The sequence below is a fragment of the Vicugna pacos genome, chromosome 4 (genome assembly GCF_048564905.1).
Source record: "Vicugna pacos chromosome 4, VicPac4, whole genome shotgun sequence".
Lineage (NCBI taxonomy): Eukaryota > Metazoa > Chordata > Mammalia > Artiodactyla > Camelidae > Vicugna > Vicugna pacos.
Window position 1 is genome coordinate 68,024,318 of NC_132990.1, and position 23,320 is coordinate 68,047,637.

At 55.2% G+C, this 23,320-nt stretch overlaps 1 protein-coding gene and 1 long non-coding RNA gene across 3 annotated transcripts in view; one reads left to right on the forward strand and one right to left on the reverse strand.

Annotated features, from left to right (window-relative positions):
- Positions 1-922: 922 nt before the first annotated feature.
- On the reverse strand, positions 923-1,594 carry LOC116280357 (uncharacterized). The gene is made up of 3 exons (XR_004189720.2): positions 1,481-1,594; positions 1,259-1,393; positions 923-1,074 (listed from the first exon to the last, which is right to left on the reverse strand). It is a non-coding gene; the product is annotated as an uncharacterized lncRNA (long non-coding RNA).
- DAB2IP (DAB2 interacting protein) overlaps positions 1,291-23,320 on the forward strand; it is a 190,099-nt gene continuing 168,069 nt past the window's right edge. For both annotated transcript variants that reach the window (XM_072960051.1, XM_072960054.1), the window contains exon 1: positions 1,291-1,637. In XM_072960051.1, the coding sequence (XP_072816152.1) occupies positions 1,598-1,637 (40 nt within the window). In that variant the 5' untranslated portion in view covers positions 1,291-1,597. The remainder of the gene's footprint in view (positions 1,638-23,320) is intronic.

Consider the following 23,320-nt stretch of genomic DNA (forward strand, 5'->3'; position numbering starts at 1 on the left):
CAAATCCCGCTCTTCTCTCTGTCCTGTTCAGATGCCTCCTTACCCAGGCAGCCTTCCTTGATTGGACCCAATGACACCCTCCCTCTCCCACAACCCTGGGGCCCTATTCCGTATTCTGGGTCTGATGCAGATTGAATTACTGCCTCTTTATTCTCCTCTAGTCCCCCAGGGCCAAGGCTGTCACCTCTCTGAGGTCCAGGCCTGGCCTGAAGGCTACTCACAAGCCTCGAACAAGTCACTTCCCCTCTCTAAGCTGCACTGCCCTCATCTGCAAAACAGGACGAGCAGAGTTTCTGCTGGGGGTGGGGGTGGTCACTGAGGAGTGAAGGAGACAATGAGGGTAACACTCGGGTGGTGCCCGGCTCTGGTGGCTGCTCAGTGAGCGGCACCTAGCCTTATTATAGCTGTTCTGCTGCTAGAGGCCACGTGTCCTTCTCCGTGGGGATCTTGACAGCCTCCCCGGTCCAGCCCTGCCCTGGTGCCCGCCTCTTACACAGTAGCCAGAGAGGCCTTTCTAAAGGACAAGTTGAAATGTATCACTCCCACTGGCCATCCCCTGAGCCAAGCCTGAGAACCATCCCTGTGAGACCCTGCCCGACCCTCCCCTGCTTCTCCCCACGGCTCCATCTCCCTGCACCACCCCTGCTTCAACTGCTGCTCCAACCACCTGGAACTTATCTGGGAGGCGCTGAACCCTCCAAGTACGCTCTCATTTCGAGGCTTTGGCACAGGCCACTGTCTCCACCTGGCAAATCCTTCACCTGGCTTACTCCTACTCATCCACGAAGCCCCAGCTTAGATGTCCATTCCTCTGGGAAGGCTTCCCTGACCACCTCCCCAGTCTGGATGAGGCAGCCCTTCTTTATGCTCCCACAGTGCTTATGGCATGCATTGCATTGCACTGACCTGTTTACCTGTGAGCTCCAAGAGACGAGACACTGCCACTTGCTCCCCACTGCAAACCCAGCACCTGGCCCGGTGTCTGGCGTGGAGTAGATGCTCAAAAAAAAATCTAGCGTCTGACTGAATGGATGGATGAGTCAATTTCTGCATCCCCCACACTGCAGGAAATGTCTGTGGAACAGATTTGAGTGGGAGGTTCCAGCAGGGCCTGGGAGAAGCCCCTGGGGTTTGGGCGCTGGGTGGTGAACAGAGCGGACCCCCCATCCCCTCCCACGGGTGGGTCAGCCTCCCCCCTCCTCACAGACCCCAGGGCCCCAGAGTAGCTTCCAGATGCTCAGCCCAGGCTCAGCCTTACCTCTGAGCTTTTCCATCTGCACAGCCGGGCCAGATCCCCGCAGCCAGCGTCGCGGGCAGCCAGGCCAGTCGTCCCTGGCGTCTTCCTATTTTAGACATCTCGCTGCTTCGGTCCCTTCTAATGTTTCCAGCCGGGCTGCGGGGGGAGGAAAAAGAGGTTACTGCTACTTTAAATGTACTGTATGAAGGCGAGGGCTGGAAAGGGGCCTGTTTGCAGGAATACCCAGTCATCTAGTTGGAAAAGCCGCCAGATGGAATACAAAAGGAGAAACCCAGACGCTCATGGAGACAGCCTCGGTTCATAAATCAGGTGGGGCCAGGGGCTGGGGGCCCATACGCCATGGAGCCCGACTCCCTCCTGGACCAAGACGACTCCTACGGTAAGAAGCACGGCAAAGTGGCAGAGTTGGGGATTCAGCGGCTGCTCGGGCAGACTTTTCTGTTTGCTGCAGGAATCCGAGTGGAAGGGGGGAGGAGGCTGGGCACTGTCTGGTCTTGGGACCTGTGGGTCCTGGGTGCCCAGGGAACTACAGAGCACAGAGCTGGAGTGTCCCTGGACCGGGACTTTGGGCAGCGCCTCGAACGTGGGTGCTGGCGGGGGTGGGGGCTGGGGGGAGGGAGAGGGAGTTTGGGCTGCTTCTGTTCTGCTCTTGGCCAAGAAGGAAAGGAAGGAAGTTTGCAGCCCCCCTGCCTGTCTGCCTCACTCGTTCGCTCGCTGTCCACAGGCCTGCCGGGTGCTGCGGGGAATTTAATTAGTGAGATCCTGCAGATAAATATAGATGGACCAGGCACCAGGAACGCAGTCTGTAATTAAAGGCAGGCTGAAAGCACTCCCCACCGCTTCGCAGGGCCCCAGGGGCTGCCACCGGGGAGCTGCCCCTGACGCAGCCTCCCTGCAAACCCTGGGCAGATTGTTGGGGAAAAGTTGCTTGGGACCCTTCCTAAGAGCCTGAGAGCCCACGGCAGGGACTTGTAAGGCTCGGAATGGTTCAGCCATGCCAGTTTCTGCAGGTCTGGGGCCCCAGGGGTGCAGGTAACTCAGACCCAAAGGCTCAGCCTGACCAGGCTGCACACCCGTGGCTAGGACGCCCAGGACACTGGCTGTCTCCTCGGATGTGCAGAGGAGAGGGGGCAGGAGGGGGCTCAGGGCCTGAGGGGAGACCTGGGGGTCAGCAGGCTATAGGGCTTGGTAGGGAGAGGGCCCTGTGGGCCTGAGAGAGGAGGGCTATTCCATCCCTGCTTGAATCAGCCTTTATGGGGCCCAGGTCTTCCTGCGACCAAGGTCTCTGCGAAGAAAACTATGTCCTTCTCCCTCTGGACCCCCACCCCCACCCCAGCCAGGCCTGGCCACCAGGCCCAGATTCAAGGCCAAATTTCCTCCCTCCTGTCGGCCTCAGCTCTTTCCAGGGAGAGGGGGCCCTTTGCCATGTTTGGAGCTGTACCCCTCAGGGGAGTTCGGCAAGACCAAGCCCATGGGCCTGGCATCTTGGGGCAGTTGTGGGGCCAGTGGACGCAGGCCCGGTGACCGCCGTGAGCCAGGCTTTGTGTCAGGGTCAAGGGTGCAGGAATAAAGAACTCAAGCCTAAGAAACAGTTTGTGTTTAGTGAATGGAGGGAGGAAAGAGTTGAGGGGAGAGAGGGAGGGGAGGCAAAGCCCGGGCCCTGGAAGAGCTCCCAGCCTCGAATGGGAGACAGACAAATGATACAGACGAGACGGGATTCAGAGCGATGAGTTCCTCGGGGTGGGGTAGGGTGGGGTGAGGGGGCGGCGGGGCAGACAGTCTGGGGTGCGCGACAGGCCTGCCTGTCTCCCCTGTCTCCAGAGGTTCCCCACCTGAAGCTTGGCACAGGGATGCCTGGGTGCAACCCCACAGAGGGCACAGACCCTTGCCTGGGGGACAAACCCGTGGCCAAGCAAGTCTCCAAATCCTTTGGGGTGCCATCTCCCCACCTGGAACCCAGTGATGTCTCAGGAACCCACAGCCCCCCCTGCCCCGCCGCTGTCCCCCCTGGGTTTGTGAGCGGCAGTCTTGGGGCAGGGTAAGCTCTGGGCCCCTGGCAGCTGAGGCTGCTTGCCCCCTAATTGAAGGGGCCTGTGTACCATCACACCTTGTCACCTGTTGTGGGAGCCTGTTGCTGGTCTGCTGGAAGCTGGTCAGGTGACGAGGTGCCTGGGATCTGAGAGGAAGGGACAGGGGAGGGGTGGGCAGGAATGGAGGGGGCCCAGGCTCAGCCGAGAGAGGGTGCCCTGGAGCACCAGAGCTGAAGGGGCCATCTTGGTCAGGGCAGCAAGGGAAAACTGTGGCCTGAGTCACTTCCTCTCTGATCCTGGATCAACACACATTTATTCACCTAACAAACAAATGCTACTTTTGGGATCTGGACTAAGTTTTGGATTTAGAGAGACAAGTCAAACCTTGTCTCTGCCTTTGTGACATTCCCAGGCTAGACTGGGAGAGAGGTAAACACTCTGATGGGGAAGCCCACACCTGGAGTCAAGGAAAGCTTCCTAGAGGCGACTCCTCCACTGAAGAAGTGGATAACTATCTTTTGAGACACCTGTTGTTCGTGTGCTTCTGGGATAGGTCAGTCTCCTGATTTTCTCCCATCCATTTTTCAGTCTCTTTTTCTGGTTCCTTCTCTTGGACCCCCCCCCCCCCCCCGCTGCCACTACCCACAAGGTCCCTTCACCAAGGTCTGCCTCTTCTGCCTCCTTTTCCGACCTGACTCTTCTGCCCTCACCCCCTCACTCTATAGGTTCCAGCCATACTGATATGACTTGCCTCATACTCACCAAACTGGTTGTCACCCCAGGGCCTTTGCACATGCTATTTCCATTGCCTGGAATACTCTTCCTCTCACTCTTCACTGAGCTAATTCCTCCTCCTCCCAATCTCAACTGACAGTCACTTCCTCAGAGAAGCCTTCCCTAGATCATGTTCCCCATCCGTTAAATTAGATCCCACTCTCCTAGTCTCTCTTTTCCTTTATAGGACCTGTTCCTATTTGCACTGCACATTAGTGTATGCGTACGTGTTGAACCTCTGTATCCCCCACTAATCTCTAAGATATCTGACAGCTGTTATTCCCAGAGCATAGCTCTCTGCCTAATGGGTAGTAAGCTTCTAATAAATACTTGTTGAATGAGTGAGCAGACGATTCAGTTGGCCCAGCCAAAGAGGTAAGGAAAGGCATTCCAGGCAGACAGAACAGCAGGTGCAAAGGCATGGAGACCAGAGAAACTTCAGAGGGTTTTCTGACACTGCCAGTGAGGGTGAGGCTTCTGGTCAGGGGTTGGCAAGCTGAGTTCCTTGGGGACTCAGGAGCCTCGATGGGGACTTGGCTGGGAGAGACATTGCTGGGGGTGGGGCTCTGAGCAAGACTCCCTTTCAGCCAGTGGCTATCCTGGTGATTCCATTCACCAGGTGTTCAGAGGCTGAAAGGAGTTCCATCCCCAGCCGCTGACACTGAAGTTCTGGACACCTCAGGTTCATTTAGTGCAATTTAGCAGACAGGGCTGAGCCCCATAAGGGGTGCTGAGATGAGGGACCCTTAGAGCAAGGCCAGCCCGGGCTCAGACCATGGCTAGGGGAGTGGCAAACACAGGAACAGGGGTTTCTTTCTGCAACAAGCAGAGGAAGGAAGGCAAGGAGCAGGGAGCTAGCAGAGCTCTCCATGGAGGGGCCTCGGTTTCCCCATGTGTTGACGGGGGCAAGGCCCAGACAAGATCTGACTGACTGGCTCTGGTATGGGCCCTTCAGAGCTGCATGGAAAGTTTAGCCCAGAGAAGCGTCTCCATCCCATGTGCCTGTGATTGCTGAGGAGGGGGACAAGGGAATCACCGGGTCGCTGACCTGACTCCCCCTCAAGACCACGACACCCTTGGGGACAGGGGCTGGATCTTGTTTGCCACTATATCCCTAAGGTCCTGCCAGAGCCTCTGAGAAGATGCTCAATACACATTCACTGGATGAATGAATGAAGGGACTGAATGGTGATCCAGTACCAGCTGGATCCCGCCCTTAACTTGCTCCGCGCCCTCAGGCATCCTCCTCCTCTCTGGGCTTCTGTTTCCTTAGCTGTCCATTGAGGGTAATGCACTCCACACCCCCAGATGCTACAGCTCTGCCCATCTGAGATTCTAAATCCGACTCAGCACTTGGCACCCTCTTCCCTCCCTGCAGCCTGAGCCCCATCTAGTTTCCCTCTGCCATCGGGTGGCCTGGACCAAGTCCCTGTACCTTGTTCGGACTCAGTGTCTTTGATGAATGAGCAGACCCAGTCCTGGCTGGGGTCTCCAAAGGAGGGCCGAGGGAAAACCGCGTGAGGCTGGACACCTGTTAGAGTGAGTTCACGATTCAGAGGAGAGGGAGTCAGGCTCAGACAGATGGCCAGGATAAAAACTTTGGAAGGGGCTGCTTGCTTTGGAAATCCTGGGCGCAGAGCAGGCAGCTCAGAACCTTCCACTTCTTTCTGAGGATAACCAGCAAAGGATACTCGCTCCAGCTGGGCACCCTAGTAGGGAGGCAGAAGGAGGTGCTTTTGTAAACGTCCAAGTGCTGCAGGTATAATAACCAGGACTATTTATTGAGCACCTGCTCCAGGCCCAGCTTCACGCAAGGTCCTTTATGTATGTTGCCTATTTGAATCCTCACAATAAACCTGGTCGGTTGCTGTTATAGCTCCATTTTCCAGATGAGGAAACTGAGGCTCAGGGAAGGTAAGTGACACCAAAACCTTACAGCGAGGTCAGTGATTTAACCCAGGTTGCTGCAGAGTCCAGGGGCTTCATTTCTGAGAGCCGTTCCTATGCCAAAGGTGTCGCCTAAAATCCTGCCTCCTCAGGACTGCTTGTGGAGCAGTTCAGGGGACAGGTACAATGGGGCAGGAGCCACAGCTGAAGGTGATGTCAACTCAGCTGGGGACAGTAGGAACTGCAACGGGAGAGAGTTGGTCTAAAGAGAGGGCTATTTTGGGCTAGAAGCTGTCAGGGGGCCTGATGTCACCACTCCCTGGCCCTTCCCCCATGAGAGGGGGAAGCTGAAGATGTCACAAGCAGTTTGCCTCAGCTGGTAACAAATAGAAAATAACCATAAGAAAATAGCCCTGTGGCCGGCCACGTGCCTGACATCCACCATCTCACTTCCCCTTTCCCCCAAACTGCGAGGTTGGTATCATTGTTCTCATGTTCAGAGAGGCTGAGGGACTCGCCCAAAGCCACACAGCGAGTGAATGTCAGAGCTGAGAGTCATGGCAATTTGCCCTACCCGCGAGACTGCGCTTTGAACCAGTGCCCACCCAGCCCCTCTCTGAGGCTGCGTCTGTGTGGATGGATCACTGGGAAGACAGGTGCTGTTCAGGTCTGCTCTACCTCTCAGGGATAAGAGCCTACGGCCCCCTCCTGGCTCTGCCAGTCAGTTAACTCCACAGGCCCTGGGCGAAGACCTGGGCCCTTAGCAAGCCTCAGTTCCCCCATCTGTGAAATTGAGGTAACAATGACAGCCCAGCCTACCCAGGGTGGGGAAGGGATGACAATCCTTCTGTCTTGCTTGATGGCTCTAAGGAACAGGAGAAGCCACATTCCCACCTGAGGTCCTTTCACAGGTGAAGGAATCGGGCCAGAGAGGCAGGGGGGACCATTTACTGAGCTCTCACTATGTGCCCAGCTCTGTGCAAAATGTTCTGCCTGGAGTCATTGGCTCCTTACAGAGGAAGGAACAGCTCCATTGCTCAGATGAGACCACTGAGGCTTAGAAGGGCCCAAGGTTACAAGCTAGTGGGGGCACCCATGATTGAAACCCAGCCTGTGCTCCTGCCCACCACTCTGGGCTGCCCCCTGGGTATTCCAGCCCCCAAGTCCAGAGCCCTTCCCTGTGCTCAGGAGAGCCCCAGTCCTGCTGGCTGGCTTTGCCTGGGCCTCTGACCTTCCCCAGCTGGGCAGGTGGACGAGTGGTGGAGCCCCCCTTTTTGCCCCACAGGACTCTGGGAAGAAGCGAAAGCAAGAAGAGTCAATAAAGAAGAACAATGAGGCCGGACGGGGAGGGGCTTACATCATTGATGCGCCCAAGCCCGAGCAGCTGTCCGCACAAGAAGGCCAGGGAGTGAGGCCCGGTAGGGTGGGAAGGCGGCCCCGGCACCTGGAGCTGGGCCAGGCAGAGCAGGAGGAAGCTGAGGAGAGAGGAGCTGGCCCCTAAGGAGAGGGGCTCCTGGGGGGAGAAGGAGGCAGTGGCTGCCACAAGACCCCCTGCTGTTTAGGAAGCAGAGACATTTCATCCTTGTCCTCACGCACAGGCCTGGGTTTCCGTCCTGCGGCACCTCCAAAGTCTGGGCCACGTGGCTCTCTGAGCCCCAGCCTCTTCATCAAAGGAGTGGGGACAGTAGTAGCTGCCTCGCAGATCATTCCTCATATCGTCCTGGATGGTGGCTGCCTTGGGCTGGCCCCTCCCTCATGGGTACCCTGTGGTACCCGGACTCTCCAACTCCCAGCCCCACCTCAGGCCGGGCTCCACCTTGTGCTCCTAGACAGCTGCCTCGCCCCCTCCTGGGGATTCCCGTCTCCACTTGTCTCCCCAACTCCTCCTGTATGTGCAGCCAAAGGAGCCACTCACAGGCATCTTAAAGTCCCACGGGGCACCCACTGTAGCAGGAGAGAGTCTAAGCTCATTACCAGAGCATCAAGGCAGTCCACCGTCTGAACCCTGGATGACACCTCCGCTCTTGTCTCCAGCACACCCCTTCTTTCCACTCCATCGTGATGAATTCATTTCTGCCTTGAATGCACTGCCCTCCATCTACTCCCTCACCTTGTACCTACTGTTCCCCCTGCCTGGAACACTTACCCATCTCAGCTCTCCCCACTACTCCTCCCCTAATCTGGCCACTCCTGCTCAGTCTGAGGTCGAACCTTGGCTGTCACCTCCTCCAGGAAGCCTTCCCTGACTATCTCATTTGAGCTTCCGGGTACCCTGGGTTTCCTGCTCTCCTGCAGCATGCTGATGAGTTCAGGCCATTTGCTTCCCTGCCTTCACTTCTGGGCTGTGAGCTGCTTCATGAGCCAGACTGAAAAGTTGGAGGCTGAGGTGGGGGTGAGAAAAGAGGTCAGGGTGACCTGGTTTCTGGCCTGTGTGGCAGGAATGTTGGTGTCCACACTGAGAAGGGGATGTGGGTGGAAGAATGGATTCTGGGTGGGAGGGGGAGTGATGTTCTGGCCTTGCTGTGTCTGAAGGGCCTGCAGTGCCAACCAGGGGTTTTCTGTAGAAGAGTTTGTGATGGTCCTTCCAGATGTGACCCCCAGAGAGGACTCAGTTCCAGGGTGGAGGATGGGAGTGGCTGAGGCTGCGTCAGTGCCACTCCCTTTCCTAGGCTTTTTGAAACCTTCACTCACTTCCCCAGCCGAGGTCCTGCCACCTCCCCCAGGAAGCCAGCCCTGACCAGCCGAGTAGAGGTTGCTCTGTTCCTCTCTCTTTGACTGTTCCCTCTTGGTCAATCAATCCCCAATCTGGTCCTGGGACATCTCGTGGGCTATGCCTTGGAAGTCTTCTGGGTGCGGCCATGGCCCTCTGTCTCTTGTAGGCTCCATGTTGCCCTGCACAGGGACTGACACACACACACACACAGAAAAGGCCACGAGGGCCAGGAACCCTGCCCTTCCCCTGGACAGAGTCAGGTTCTGCAGTCTCAGTCAGTGACATTCCGGGGAAACCAAACAGAAGCCTAGAGAGGCTTCAGGTCAGATTGACACAGGCGAGTAGGGAGAAGAGGCAGGCGAAGGGAGGGAGGTATTTCTGTCCAATCTGGATGCGTGTGCCTGGATGGCCGGATCCTCACAACCTCAGGCCCCAGGCACTCCGGCGGGTGACCTACATCCCCCGTGCCTCTGTGGATGTGAGTGTGTGTGAGTGTGTGTGTGTGTGCACCCACAGGAATGCGTGTTGAGGGCATGAGCACCTCGCCACTAGGACGCGGTGCCTGCAGGTGGGTCTTCTCCGCTGCTTGTGTCTGCAATCACCCATGAGTGAGCTTGTGAGGGTGTGGGGGCCCCACACTCCCACCCCGGGGTACCACAGACCCAGTGCCAGAACGAGGCAGGCTGTGCGCCCGAAAAGCCAGCTCAGGGTACCATAGTTCCTGAAATGGCCGGGGTGCCTGTTCCCTGCCCCCAATCACACCTCTGCCCAAGACTCTCTCCCTTGACCCAAATATCAGACAAATGGCCTCCCCCGCCGTTACTAATGGTGGAATGTTAGGCCCTGAGAAGAGGGTGGACAGGCAGGCTGCAGCTCTGAGCAGTGGCAATGGAGGGAGGGGACCTGGAACTCTGCTGAGGTCGAACTAGCAGGCGGCCAGACAGGTCAGGGGAGGGAGCGAGGGTGGGCTCTGGCCTCCTGAAGCCCAGGTGGCTGGGTTCAGGGCCTCACTCTGGAGCCCTCTGGAGCTCTCCCAGCTCTGTCCCTGGTTTCCCTCCTGGTACCTGGTGTCCTCCCTGCCCCCCTACCCCCGCCACTGGGAGGGGGCCAGTAGAGACCCTTCTCTCCTGGTGACACTATCCCTGACCAAGTGGCTATGCCAAGACCACGACCTGGAAGCCAGGGTGCCTAGGAGGGTGCCTGCTCTGAGATCTTGCAGTCTTTCCCCTGGCCAGCTCTGTGGAGGGCCGCGTTGGGGTGAGTGAGCCCGATCTCCTGGGGCCCTGCTTCCAGACTGGGCCTCTGACAGCTGGGAGCGGTTGGAGCGGATGGACAGGGCCCCACCCTGCTCCAGCCCTGCCCCTCCCCTCCTGCAGTCCTCCCCCCTCTCATTCAGGTGCACAGACTTGGGGGCAGTGAGAGGAGTCAGGCTCCAGGTCCCGAAGCCCCTCTAGGTGCCCCCAGGCCCACTGGTGCTTATGCATCTGCTCCACCTCCTTCCCTCAACTCCTGGCTGAGGCCAGATGGCTCTGAGCTCTGCATCCCACGCCTGCCCGCCTGGGGACCCCCTAATCAGCCCCTCCACCCACCCCTTCTCCTCCTTCAACAAGTCCAGGGCTCCATCCCTTCCTCCGCTCCCCACTCCGTCAGCACCCCCAGCCTCCCTGCTCCTGCACAGCTCCCTCACTGCCCGCCCACATGGTCCTCGGCACCACCCCCTGCCCCAGACTGCTCCCCCCAAGTCCGCCAGAGGAGCCCCAACTCCCAAGTGCAGGATGTCCTCCTGGGGCACTGGCTCACTGCTCCTCAGGGCTGAGCGGCCCTGGGGGTGGGCTGGGGGTAGCCCAGGGCAAGGTCCCTGGACTGGTGGCCCATCTGCATCAGATCCCAGCCACTTACCAGGTAGCACGTGGTTATGGGAAAACTGTGTAACTTCCCTGAGCCTCGGTTTTCTCGTCAGTGAGATGGGATGATTGCACACAGCAGTCCTTGTCTCGCAGGTCACTGGGAGAGTAAACTGATAATTCTTTGAAAACAGTTCTAGACCCGTTCAGGCAGAATTAGCACTCAGGTGGCTATTATTGTTATTATTCCTGAGATTGTCATTGTGTTAATCTCTTATTTCCTGCACACACGTGACCCTCATGCCACCCCCCGCCTCTCTTGTCCCTTCTCAGTCTTCCCAACAGCCTTCCCTTCCTCCTCCTCTAGCCAAGCCACCCAGTTGCCCAACCACGACTCCCTCTCCCTCCACAGCCCCTGACCCTTCCTCATCTGCAGCCTCCCGTCTCCCTGTCTGCCTCCAGTCCCCACCCCAGACCAGGGGACTCTCCAGCTGGTGCTCCAACACCCTTCATCCTCCTCTGCTCCCCACTCAGTTCCACTCAGCGCTCTGGAGGCAGCCTCGTCACCCCTGGGTGTCAGCCTTGTCTCTGTGTCCCTTTTTGCTGGATGTTTGTTGAATGAATGGTCTAGTGTAGGGTGTAAAGGGCTCCTCTGATGAATGCAACATGTGGGTATTAAAGAGCACTGGCAGCCTCCCCCAGGAGTCAGCTCACTTGCCATGGGCATCCATTGCACCCAGGAAGGGGGAGGGGACACGGGCTGATTCCAGCCTTCCAGAGAGTTCTGACCCTCACTGTGGGTTGGCATGGCACCAGCCTCGTCCCTGGAGATTTGGATTCAGTTAGTCTAGAGGGGGACCTGGGTATTGGAATATTTCAGTTCCTTCCCCACCTTCCCCTCCTCCTCCACCCCTAGCAGAAGATTCTGAGGGGCAGCCACTGGAATTGGATCTCCATTCCTTGCCCACATTCACTTCTTTTCATTCGTGCAGAGCACATCCTGCAGGCTAGCTCCGCGCGGGGCCCTGGAGGCCCAGGGTAGAGCCAGGCTGGGTCCCTTCTCTCAGGGGGAAGCTCAGGACAGGGGCCTAAAGCTACAATGACAGCTCAGGACAAGAAGGCCGGTGGGGGTGGGATGAGCATGGAAGATGCTGAGCTTAAAGATAACCAGGGGTTGGCTTGTGGCAGGAGGCAGTGAGCAGCAGAGGGACCTGCTTGGGATGATCTGGAGTCGAGAACCGCAGTAGCTACTGGAAACCTGCAGCAATTCAGTGAGCCTGGACCCCCAAATCCAGGTGGGGGAGGCAGTGGAGGAGCTTGGAGAAGTTAGGGGGGCCAGTCTCCTGTGCTTGGGTTTCATCCCACACCCTGGGAGCCATGAATAGGTCCAAGCCCTGGGGAGCCGCCATTGTGCTGTATCCCCAGGATTCTTCAAGCCCCAAACCACACCTCTGCCCAGCACAGTGTCCCTCCCTGAGCAAGCTCTGCTAAGTGTGGGTGGCTGTCTACCTCAGGAGGTCACAGTCCCCAGAGGAGATGCCCCTGGGAGGGTGCTGGGAAGCTGGGAAGAGTGTTTAGAGAGAGGCTGAGAAGTCTGGGAGTCAAGAGGGCAGTGGCTCTGGGCTGCCACTCACCCAGGCCTGCCAGCCTCTGGCTTCCTGAACCTCGGGCTTCAGAGGTCTCCTTCCCCAAGGTCCTCAGCTGCCCAGAGCAAGCCCAGCTTCTGGGGAGAAGGAGGAGGGCAACTCTAATCCTCCTCGTCTTGGCCCCAAGAGTAGGTGGTTCTCCATCTGAGACTGGCCAGAGACAGGGGCACCTCAGTGAGGTCAGCCAGCCAGACGGGGAACACGGGGCAGGAAGGGCAAGTGCACGGCTCACAGAACTCTTGCTGGAACACCCATCCCCAGCTTCCAGAGGAGGAAACAGGCACAGAGACGTTTGGCAATTGGTCCCACCAATAGGAAGTAGCAGAGCAGGATCTGAACCCTAGTCCTACTGGCTCCAAAGCCAGCATGCACCCCACTGTGTGCCACTGTGAGTCTGCGCTGAGCACCCCAAGTGCCTGGTCCTGTGCAAGGGAGAGGCAGGAGGGGCTGTGTTAGAGGTGCCAGGGGCCTGGGCTCTTGACCTACCTGACCTGCTCGCAATCTGAGGGCTAAAGTTGGTGTGGTGCCGATCAGGGAAGCGAGAAATCGGAATCAGGGAGTCAGAGACATCTTCTGGAAGAGGGCAGCTGGGGCTGGTGCAGGCAGCAAGGAGGGGTCCCAACAGGTAGGAGGGGGTGGAGAGAAATCAGATTTCATGGATGGCAGCCAGGAGGGTGCCCTAGTAAGGGAAACAGCATGGACCAGGGTGCAGAGGTGGCTTGGGAGTGACGGGCCTGAAGGCTGGGTCACAGCTGAGGACACAGTGTGAGGGCCCTGTGCCCGCAGGCAGAGGTTCTCAGCCTCGGCACTGCTGACAGGTAGGGCTGGGGACTCTGTTGTGGGGACTGACCTGGGCACTGGGGGGTGTTTAGCAGCATCCCTGGCCTCTTCTCACTCGAGGCCAGTACCAAATCTGCCGTTCGCCCCAGCCCAAGTTCTGACAACCAAAAATGTCTCTAGACATCGAGAAATGTTCCCTGTGGGATAAAATTGCCCCCGATTAGGAACCACTGTCCCAGAGTAAGCTGGAGCCGAGGGAGAGATTTGAACAGGGGAGGGACAGGGACCAAAGCTGCAGTCAGAAATCGCCTGTCCTCCAGCCCCTGTCCCTAGCCCCTCAATGCCCGCTCCACGCCTCATCCTTCTCTGACCCGGGGCTCACTGAGTGCCAGCAAAGCCTCCACCAATGCGATGCAGAGCCAAGGCCTGAGCTGAGTGGTGGAACAAAAGAGCTTGTGTTTGGGGATGAAACCTCCCCCTCCCCCGCCTTGGTGTGGAGGAGGGGCAGTGAGCCAGGGTTGAGGGGGGCTGCTAGCTGGGGCAGGGGCTTGTCAGAGCCAGGATTTGGATAGAAGGTGCTGGAAGGGGGTGGGGAGGCTAACCTATCTGAATTCTTATTCACAAACAGACCCTTTTCAGAGGCCCAGAAATCAAAGCATCCCAGTCAGTGGGGATGGAGATTTGAACTAATCCTGACCCTTGCTCCGGGGGGTGAAGGGGTCAAGGGCTGTCCTGCTGGCTGGGGGCCAGGCCAGTGTGGGAACAGCCAGCAGCCCAGAGCCTCTCCTCTCTTCCCTTCTGTCCACATGCTGTGTCTCAGAGGGAACCACGGCTAGCTGCGTGGAGTGTATAGAGGGAGGGTGAGGGTGGGGAGGTGACCTGGGGAAGGGAAGCCCCATTGTTCCGGCTCCCCATCTCCAACTGTGTGCAGCCAGATGAGCTTCTAAAATGCATGTCTAGCTTCCCCACCTGCCCTGCTTAAGCCCTCCACTGGCGTCCCAGGACACTCAGGATCAAGTCCACGGCCCTTGGACAGCCCTTTAAGGCTCTTACCTCACCCCATCTGCAATGGCCCCCAAAATGAGCTAACTCCTGTTTATGCGTTGGTGCCCCTTTTGTCACCACTGCCTCCAGGAAGCCTTCCTAGCCCCAGTGAGTGAGTGCTTGGGGCATTGGTGGCACCAATCACTCCAGCGTACAGCTGTCTCTGCCAGTGAAGTCGGCTCATTCCTCCTGAAGCCTTAGCCCTAGCACAGAAAGCTGGGGACTAGTGAGCTCTTGTTGGAGGAAGGCGGGAGAGAGGGAGGGATTAAAAACAAACAAACAAACATGGTTTTAGAAAAGGGAGAGGACAAGAGAGAAAACAAATGGGCAGAGCGGTGGTGAAAGGAGTAGGCAATCCTTCTGGCCAGTGTGCCGGGACAGACTGACCCCACAGGAAGGCGAGGAGAAGCAGGGAGCGCTTCTCTGTGCTGAGACTCCTGGGAGGCTCCTTCCCCGGGGCAGGGGCTTGGGCACAGCCTGGCCTTGCTGACAGGCCCCTCTCAGATTTGGCCCTTGGTGACACCAACAAGGCAGGATGGGTGTTCAGGGGGATGGAAGGCTGTCAGGAGGGCATTTAGCTGCCCACTTAGCACTTCGGAGATCAGTGGACCCAGATTCCTTGGCTCTAAAAACCCCAAGAACCAAGACACTCTGTCCAGGCCAGTGGTGGACAGAAGAGTCCTGGAGTCCCAAGGAGATGCCTAGAGGTTGCCAAACAGGAGAGACCCCTCTTCCCCTGACAGCTCTGCCCCGAGCAGCTCGCTTTCACCTGCTGTGAACTTTGCGCTTGCCTGAAATTTTTCACTTGAAATCAGGGTTCTGTGGCTCCATCAGTTCAGAAAGAACCCACCTCCTTCCAGAACAGATAAGAAGACCAAGGCTTAGAGCAGAATGGAGTGGCAGAGCCCCGTCGACCTTCCGGCCCCTCCCGCTGAACCCTACAGCCCTCTGCTGACAGCATAAACAGATGAGTGAGTGAACAAGAATGGGCAGGGGGCTTTGGCAGGACAGCAGAGGACACTCGGTTTCTGGGGCGAGGGGTGGGGGATGGGGGAAAGGAATGGCTCCAAAGCGGGAAGGAAAGTGCAGAGTTGGGTGGCTGGTCAGTGTGCATTTAGTTTAATTACATGATACCCAGCCTGCTTCCAGAACTGTTCAAAGATGCCTCTCGGATTTCCTGGCTTTAGCTAGTGTAGCACTGGGTCCAGAGTCAGAAGCTCAGGGTTCAAGCCCCAGCTCCTCCACTCCCTGTGCTGACCTTAGCCAGATCACCCCCCTCTTGAGACTCAGTTTCTTCCTCCATAAAATGGGACCAGAGTTGTTGTCTGGGGTAAATGCGATCAGATTCGGGATTGAACAATTCCTGGTGGGCTCAGAGTCTTCCTTGTAGATGAACTTGAGGAAGATTACAGTCTGAAGTTCAAATCCCAGCTATGCCCCTTACTAGCTGAGGGAATTGAGGCCAGTGTCTTAACCTCTCTGCCTCATTTTTCCCATCGTGAAATGGGAATAGTAATAGCACCCACCTGCCTCACGGGATGCAATGAGTTAATACATGTAAAGCACCTAGAACAGGGCTGCCCAAGGGTTTGTTATCAACATTTGTACTCAGATTACAGCACACACTAGGGCTGGTAGGGCAGAGACCCCAGAAATGGAATAAAAGAATGAATGAGATAATGAAAGAATACAAGGAAAATTAGGGTTCTCCCAGGGAATGCCCTGTGGTCCTAACTCAACCCAGTCGTCACCCATCAGTGATGTCTTCCAGTGGTTCCTCTTGCCTGGGAGCCCCTGATCCCCCAGCTCAGCCTCTCCCTGCATTTTTCTGCAAGCACGCAGAGGTAGGATTCCATTTCGCCCCCAGATGACTTTTGGTGATAAAGACCTAACTTCAGCCTCCTTGAATTGAATCTTCTCTCCAGCACGTGTAACCAACCTGGAAATTGGAATTGCCCTGGAGCTGATTATTCTGGGAGGGCACCTCCTGGCATTAAAACTAAATTAGATCAAGGTACCTCTGTTATTGGCAAAATAATTCCCTACGATTACAGAATGCAGCCATGAATCCTGATGGCAGATGAACTTCAGGTGACTTACTTGAGACAAATAACTGTGCAAAAATCATAGGCTCATCTAATCGCTTCTCTATAGCGTCGCAGTCAGGTAATTATGCTAATGGTTACAAGAAATCACCTTCTGTGGTCTGGGACTGGGAGGGCTTGAGATAGAAACGTGCGTGGCGGATATTAACTGCTCCGAGCTGGAGAGGCTGGGCGCCAGGCTTGGTTCTAAAATCGGCCCTGTGCGGGGAGCTGGTTTGCTTCTTTGCCACCTGGGAGGGAAGCCTGTTATGTAATCAGAATTGCAGTGGCTTCGTTATTCATCTCTTTCCAGATCATCTTAATATAGGAGGTTGAATTTGTCAGAGTTCCACTGTTGGCTATGACAATTCCAAGAAGCAAGTTAAACTATGAAAGCTCAGGACCTTTGTGTCAATTCAATTCAGCAAAAGTGCATTTGTGCTCACCGGGTGGCAGGCACTGATCTAGGCACGGAGAGTGGGGGAGTGCCACCATTCAAGAATGCGTCCAGTACTTTCTGAGCATGGTCTCTTGTTTCGTCAGCCACCTAAGAGAGGCAGTATTGTCCCCATGTTAGAGACAAGGAAACGGAAGCTCAGAGATGAGAAATGATTCACTCAAGGTGCTACCGCCGCTGCTCAGAGGAGATGACCACTTCCGTCCACCCAGAGGGATCTGGGGGGCTTTCTGGAAGTGTGGACACGGGGGAGGGCATTATTTGCAGAGGAAACAGCTGAGCAAAACCCCCAGAGGTGGAAGATGAAAGGGGGTTGTAATTCAAGGATGGGAGACAGAGTTGGAGAGTGGCTGCAGATCAGACAATAGAAGGCCTCAGATGACCAGTTGAGGGTTTGGACAATGGGGAGATGCTGTAGGTGTTTGAGCAAGGGAGGGACAAGATGGAAACTGAGAAGCACCTGGGCCACAGCATGGGGGACCCCCTGGTGGGCTGCTGGCAGAGAGGGTGTCAGAGGGGATGAGGTAAATAACAGATAACTTTTTAATCTAAGTATGTCCCCAGTATAGCATAGGACACACTCATTTTTTAAAAAAGTATTCATTGTTTATGTGAAATTCATATTTAATTGGGTATCTTGTATTTCATCTGGTAATCCTACCCTAGCCCCCCACATCGTCCTCAACTGGGTTCTGTGCACCAGCTGTTTCCTCTTCCTGGTATGACTTTCCACCGCCTGGCGAACTCCTATCCACCCTTTGAAGCAGGCTCTGAGATGTGTCAGCGTGCGGGTCTGCCAGGTCCAGCCTGAGGGCTCAGCACCCAGGGAAGGCAAGGGCAGGGAGCAAGAGAAACTGAGCCACCATGCAGTCTAAGTGCGGGTCTCAGAGCCTCTCTGTAGGGCCTGGGAAGACCCCAGAGCAGGGTTGGCCCTCCAGAGTTGCCTGAGTAGTGTCAAGGGGCCGGGACTTTATGTCCCTGGGGTGATTGGTCACTTGATGTAGGACACTCCAGGAAGGAGTTGTCACCTCCAGTGTGGTGCTCACTTTAGCAGAGACCACCCCCAAAGAGGGCTGACAGCTGAGAGCCACACCCGGGGGAGTGAGTCCTGTATTCTCCAAGGGGGGATGTGGGAGGCAGTCGCCGTGCCCACCCCCACCCCCGCCCAAAGCACCCCCTCCAGCAACCACCCAATCTCCCACCTTGCTTCTGCTCAAGCCCCTCTGAAGAGCTGTCTGTCCCCCCTTCCTCACTCGCAGTCAGCCCTCTCCTCTGATGGTCCTCTTCCTAGCCTCCAGGTGTGCCCTTGGAATCCACCTTCCTCTTTCAGATGAAAGGATTTGTGTGTGTGTGTGTGTGTATGTGTGTGTGTGTGTGTGTGTGTGTGTGTGAAGCTCAAGCACTGGCCGTCCCTCCCCTGCATAAGATCTCCCAGTAGTTCGCCCAAAGTCCCTGCTCCTGGGCATGGCATTTGGGGCTCCTCCCCCCAAGCCCTGCCCCTTTTCCTGCCCCCTCCCTCCCAGCTGTTTGATTGGAATCCCCGAGCACGCTGGGCTGGGCCGGGCTGGGCTGGCCTGGCCTGGCCTGGCCTTTTCATGCCGTCATGCTTTGGCAGGGATTGTTTCCTCCCTGCCTGGCTGACTTCTCCCTCTGCTCCTTCAAGACACACTCAGAAGTCATCTCCTTGGAAGACTTTCCTGAAGCCTCCCCTCTGGCCCGCCAGCCCAGGCTGGCATCAGGGCCCCCCAGCCACCCACCAGCCTCCCTCAGGAGCACATGGGGTGGCACCCAGGGGCACTCCGTGGGCCCCGGGTGATGTGGACTCTCTCTTCCCCTGCACATGTGAGCGGTTCTGTTCATCTGTGTCCCCAGCACCCAGCCCAGAGCCCGGCCCAGAGGGAGCCCCAGTGACGTGGCACTCAGGGAAGCCGTGGACAGTGGGGGTGGGTGTGAGAGAAACTGGAAAGGTGAAATCAAAGCATCCAGGACTGAATCCACTCGGTCAGGGCTGTCCTGGGAACCAGAGCACTCTCCTGCTCAGTACCGCCTGCTCTTCCTCCGTCCACGTGTCTCACTCCAGCTGCATTCTCTCTGCGTACTTCATTCTCAAGCACCTCAGAGCAGGAAGCGGGGTTTGCACATTTTACTGTTTACCCTTGGTGACCCTCAGGGCCCTGCACACACTGGATCCAGGCTTCTCTCTGCTCCCTCCTCTCCCCCTCCATTCAAGTCATCCCTGCCCCGGGATGCCTGTGAGCCTGGGTGTTCGTCCATCACATGATACCTCAGTCGCTGTGGTTTTGAATCTCCCTTCGGTCAGCAACTGAGGGTCCATAAGCCCAATGGGTGATTAAGTAATTGGTTAGTTTGTACGAGCATAAAGCCTCATAGGCGTGAACATGGTGGTGTGGCATTATAGGAAACAGAGCCTAGGATCTGGAGCCAAACAGATATGGGTTTGAGTACAGACTCTGCATTTACATGCTGTGTGATGTTCTGCAAGTTGCTTATACTCTCTGAGCATCCTCGGAGGTGGGAGTGAGAATTAAGTGGGAACACATGAGGCACCCGGTGAAGCGCTCACACTTGTGTCCCCTTGTGCTTACCCTTGTGGAGAGATGTAGAAATTTCTGGCAATTAACGTTGTCCAACAAGGATAAACAGGGCCCAGCATTGGAGGTGCGCCGGCAGACTCGGATTCACTCATTCATTTCACAAACATCCACGGCGCACCTACTCTGTGCTGAGGCCTTTGCTGGGGGTGGGGAGAGATACAACAATGAACACACCTGGCATGGTCCCGGGGCTCCGTACGTCCAGCCCTGGGAGGGTGACACACTCATCCAGTGGTCACACAAGGAAGGTCTAGTCACCAACGGTGCTAAACAGCACAGAGGGCAGAGACTTGAGCCGCGGATGCGTAGACTGTGTCGTGTGCAAAGCCGGAGAAGCCTTCCTTGAAGCTGCCATGGGAAGAAATTAACTAGGGCATGGATGGGAGGGGATGGAGGAAAGTGGTCCAGGGAGGAGAGCCTCATGTGTAAAGGCTGTGTAATGGGAAGCAGCTCTGCGTATTTGGGGACCCAGAAACTGGCTGGGGGGCTGAAGGCAGAGACGGAAAGGGGAGATGGCAAGAAGTGAGGCTGGACGAACAGGCAGGGGCCAGATCAAAGGCAACAAGAAGCCACTGAAACTTTCGAGCAGGGATCGGAGGGACAGGACTGCACTGGACTTTGAAAGCCATGTGAGGATGACCCTTAGACAGGGAGCAACGGGGAGAGGACCCAAGTGGATGCAGGGAACCAGCTCAGTCCTTACAGAAGTTCAGGCAAGAGACGACAGACAGTGCTGGGACTAGCCTGGAAGTAATCATTTGGGGCTCAGCAGCCTAAGGACAGTGGTTGAAGACATGGGCCTGGATGGAGTTTAAGCTGCCCATGGAGAGAGTCTGGAAGGATAAGAGGGAAGCAGACAATCTCAAGCTCCAGCTTTTGTGGCCCAGTAGAGTAAAATGAGGTGGTGAAGGAGAGGAGGAAGTGACCAAAGAACTAGGAGGAAAATCGGGAAAGGATGGTGAGATGGTGAGATCAGAGTTTCCAAGGGGTGAAATATGGCCAAGAGGTGAGATGAAGGTGGACAGGTGTCCTTTGGTGTTACCAACAAGGAGGTCATCAATGACCTTCCTGAGAAGCATTGAAATGGCAGACCTTAAGCTGGACAGTATTCCTGCCTCACATGGCCATTTTCATGGGACAAAGCACCAACAGTGGCTAATGTCCATGTCACCAGGATAATATTCCATTGTCCAGTGCGATCTGGATCAGAGAGGATTGGCTCATTAGCTCAGAAAATCTCATCTGAATCCATGAAGTGCACAATATTGTTCTTTTCCAGTGATCACATAGCCCTGTCGACTTCATGTATTTTGTTTGCTTGTCCAACACGTAACAGCGGCCAACTCACCTTCCAGAGTCTGGACTATAAGCAATTTGCCATTCTGTACTTTTCCTTGATGGAAGCTTCCGACAAGTGGACATATGTGGATTTTGCATACATAGTGCAGATGATGCATTTGGTAAATCGCCTCAGACGCGTCCCTGGGGAAGGTGCCGCAGGCTCTGTCGCCCTTACAGATGGAAGCTGGCAAGCAAAAGACAGGTCCAGATTGGGATCCCTGGGCTACGTGTGAAAACAGATTGAGGGGGCCAGCGTGGATGTGGGGAGCAGGGAGGAGGGACTGTAGTTCTGAAATGCTGAGCAGCCTCACACCCAGGGGCAGGACAAAGGACGGAGGGAGGACCATGAGAAGCATTGACTCAGAGCACACTTCTGACTCTCCCATCTTCTGGGCCAGTCTCCAGGTGCATGCTTATGCTCAGAACTGGAGAACACCCCCTGGCATCTCTCTTATCAGCCTCCCACTTTCATAGTAACCCAGTTGGGTTCCTTCCACCCTCCCCTGCAAATATCTTCCTCTTGGTCAATATTCACATAATTGCTACCCATTCCAAAAATGGGGCCATGCATTTTGCCTCTGTTATTAATCCTTGCAAGAACCCCTTGCCATAAGTCCTAGTCACATCCTGGTTGTGCAGACACAGAAACTGAGTTTAGAGGGATGTAGTGGCATGCCCTAGGTCACACAGGTGACAAGTGGCTCAGCCTAGATGTGAACCCAGCTCTCTCTGACCCCACAAGTCACATGACCTCCCAAGAACACTCAATGAAGACCAGGCAGTCAAACGGTATAGTGAGATTGCTTTCCTTTTGAAAGTTCGGCATGACCCCTTTCGTTTCTGAGAATCTGGGTCCACTTTATTCATTCAACAAACCTTCCTGAGGCCAAGCCTTCCGCAGGTGGTAGGACTGCAGGCAGGGGTGACTCAGACAAGGTTAATGACCTGGGGGAGCTCACAGCCAGCTCACGAAGGAGACAGATCCACCCCTCAGGTACAATAATCCACCATGTGATAAACCAGGACCACAGGGTGCGTGGGTGCTGTGGGAACCCTCTGCCTGGGAGAGTTTGATGAAGAAAGACCTCACAGGGGCTTCTTATGGGCTGAAATGCCAGAGCTGGATCCCAATAGGAGAGAGCGGCCCAGCAGGGATGGGGAGGACGAGGCATTTCAGGAAGAGTGAGCAGTTATGAAAGCATCTCAGTGCCTGGGGGGCTGGGAGACCTGGTGGCATGGTGGGGCTTGGGTAGGGGAGACTTAGCTGGCTGGGAATAGGGTGTGAAGGGTCCCAGTGGGGACTAGGGAGCCGGCTATTCACGTTCTTAAGATTTACTGAGCACCTCACCATGAGTCATGCTTCGTGCTGAGCACTTCACAGACATGACGACTGCATTATTTAAATAAGGAAACCGAAGTTCAGAGCCAGACTGGATTTTATGTGGATTTTATATTTTATGCCACCAAGCTTGCTCTGTGCCTTGATAAGTGTTCTGAAGAGTCAAACACCTGTGTACTACCACCCAGGTCAAGAAATAAAACGTTACCAAATGAGGTGAAGCCCCATCCCACCTTCCTTCACATCTCTCTCGACCCCCAGAGGTAAACACTTCCTCAATTGTGTATCATTTATCTAAATTTCTGCATCCTTTTTTTACCACATATATACATTCCTAGCAATATATGGTATCATTTTGTTTTGCATGTTTTAAAAATCTCAATGAATGAGATCAATTTGATCCTCTGCAACTTGCTCCCCACCCCCTCACTTAAAATTCATAAGGAATCTAGTTATTTTCCCTGAAATAATAGATTTTCACCACCCTGTCCACAATTTGTTTATGCATTTTGTCTGCTGATGAACACTGAGGCTGTTCTAGATTTTTTACTGGGACGGCACAGTTGCAATGAGCACGAAGTTCTCTGGATTTATCCCAGAAGCCAAGCCTCTGGGTCACGGAGGTCTGTGCATCAATTCACGATGCTGTCAAATTGTCCTCCAGTGTGGTACCCTTTCCCCCTCCACCGGCTGCGTATGAGAGTTCCCTGCGCTTCACAGTCTTCATCAATGGACTGTCTGCTGTCCAGCCCTTTGCTTTTTGCCAGTCTCACAGGAGCGAAATGGTTTCCTGGGGTTTTAGATTGCATGTCCCTGATTAAGACTGAGGCTGAATATCTTTTGATATGTTTACTGGATGTTTATTTTTTCCCTTCTTCGAATTGCCACTCATATCTTTTGTCCAGTTTTCTCTTGTTTCTTTTGAAAATTGATTTGTACATTTTGGATATCACATTTTTCCAAATGTCTTCTTTTGATAAACAGGAATTAGGCCCTTTAATGAAGCCTATCAATCTTTTTCTTCATGGTTTGTGCTTTGAGGGTCTTAAGAAACCCTTCCCTATTAAAAGTTTCTCCTGCATTTAAGCCTTTAATTCACCTGGAATTGATTTTATTTTATGCATGGTGTGAGGAAGGGATTCCACCTCATTTTTTCTCAACATGGACATCCCATCCTTCCATAAAAGAATATTTATAAAAAAAGTCCACCCTTTCTCCAGCAACTTGAAACACCACCTCTGATACATATGAAGTTTCCATACATGCGTGGGTCTATTTTTGAGGACTTTATTCTAGCCCACTAGCCTATTTATCTATCCCTGGGCTATATCACGTGGTCAAGTTGTACCTTTTTCAGCCCTTAGCACCTCCTCCTTGAATTAGAAGACTCAGTGGCTTCCTGACAGCAGATCCACTTCTTATTCATCCTTGTGTCCTTCTCTTCACTCATTCTGTGAACATCCATGTCATGCTTTTGTTTACAAAGGCTTTCTCACACTCTGTCTCTT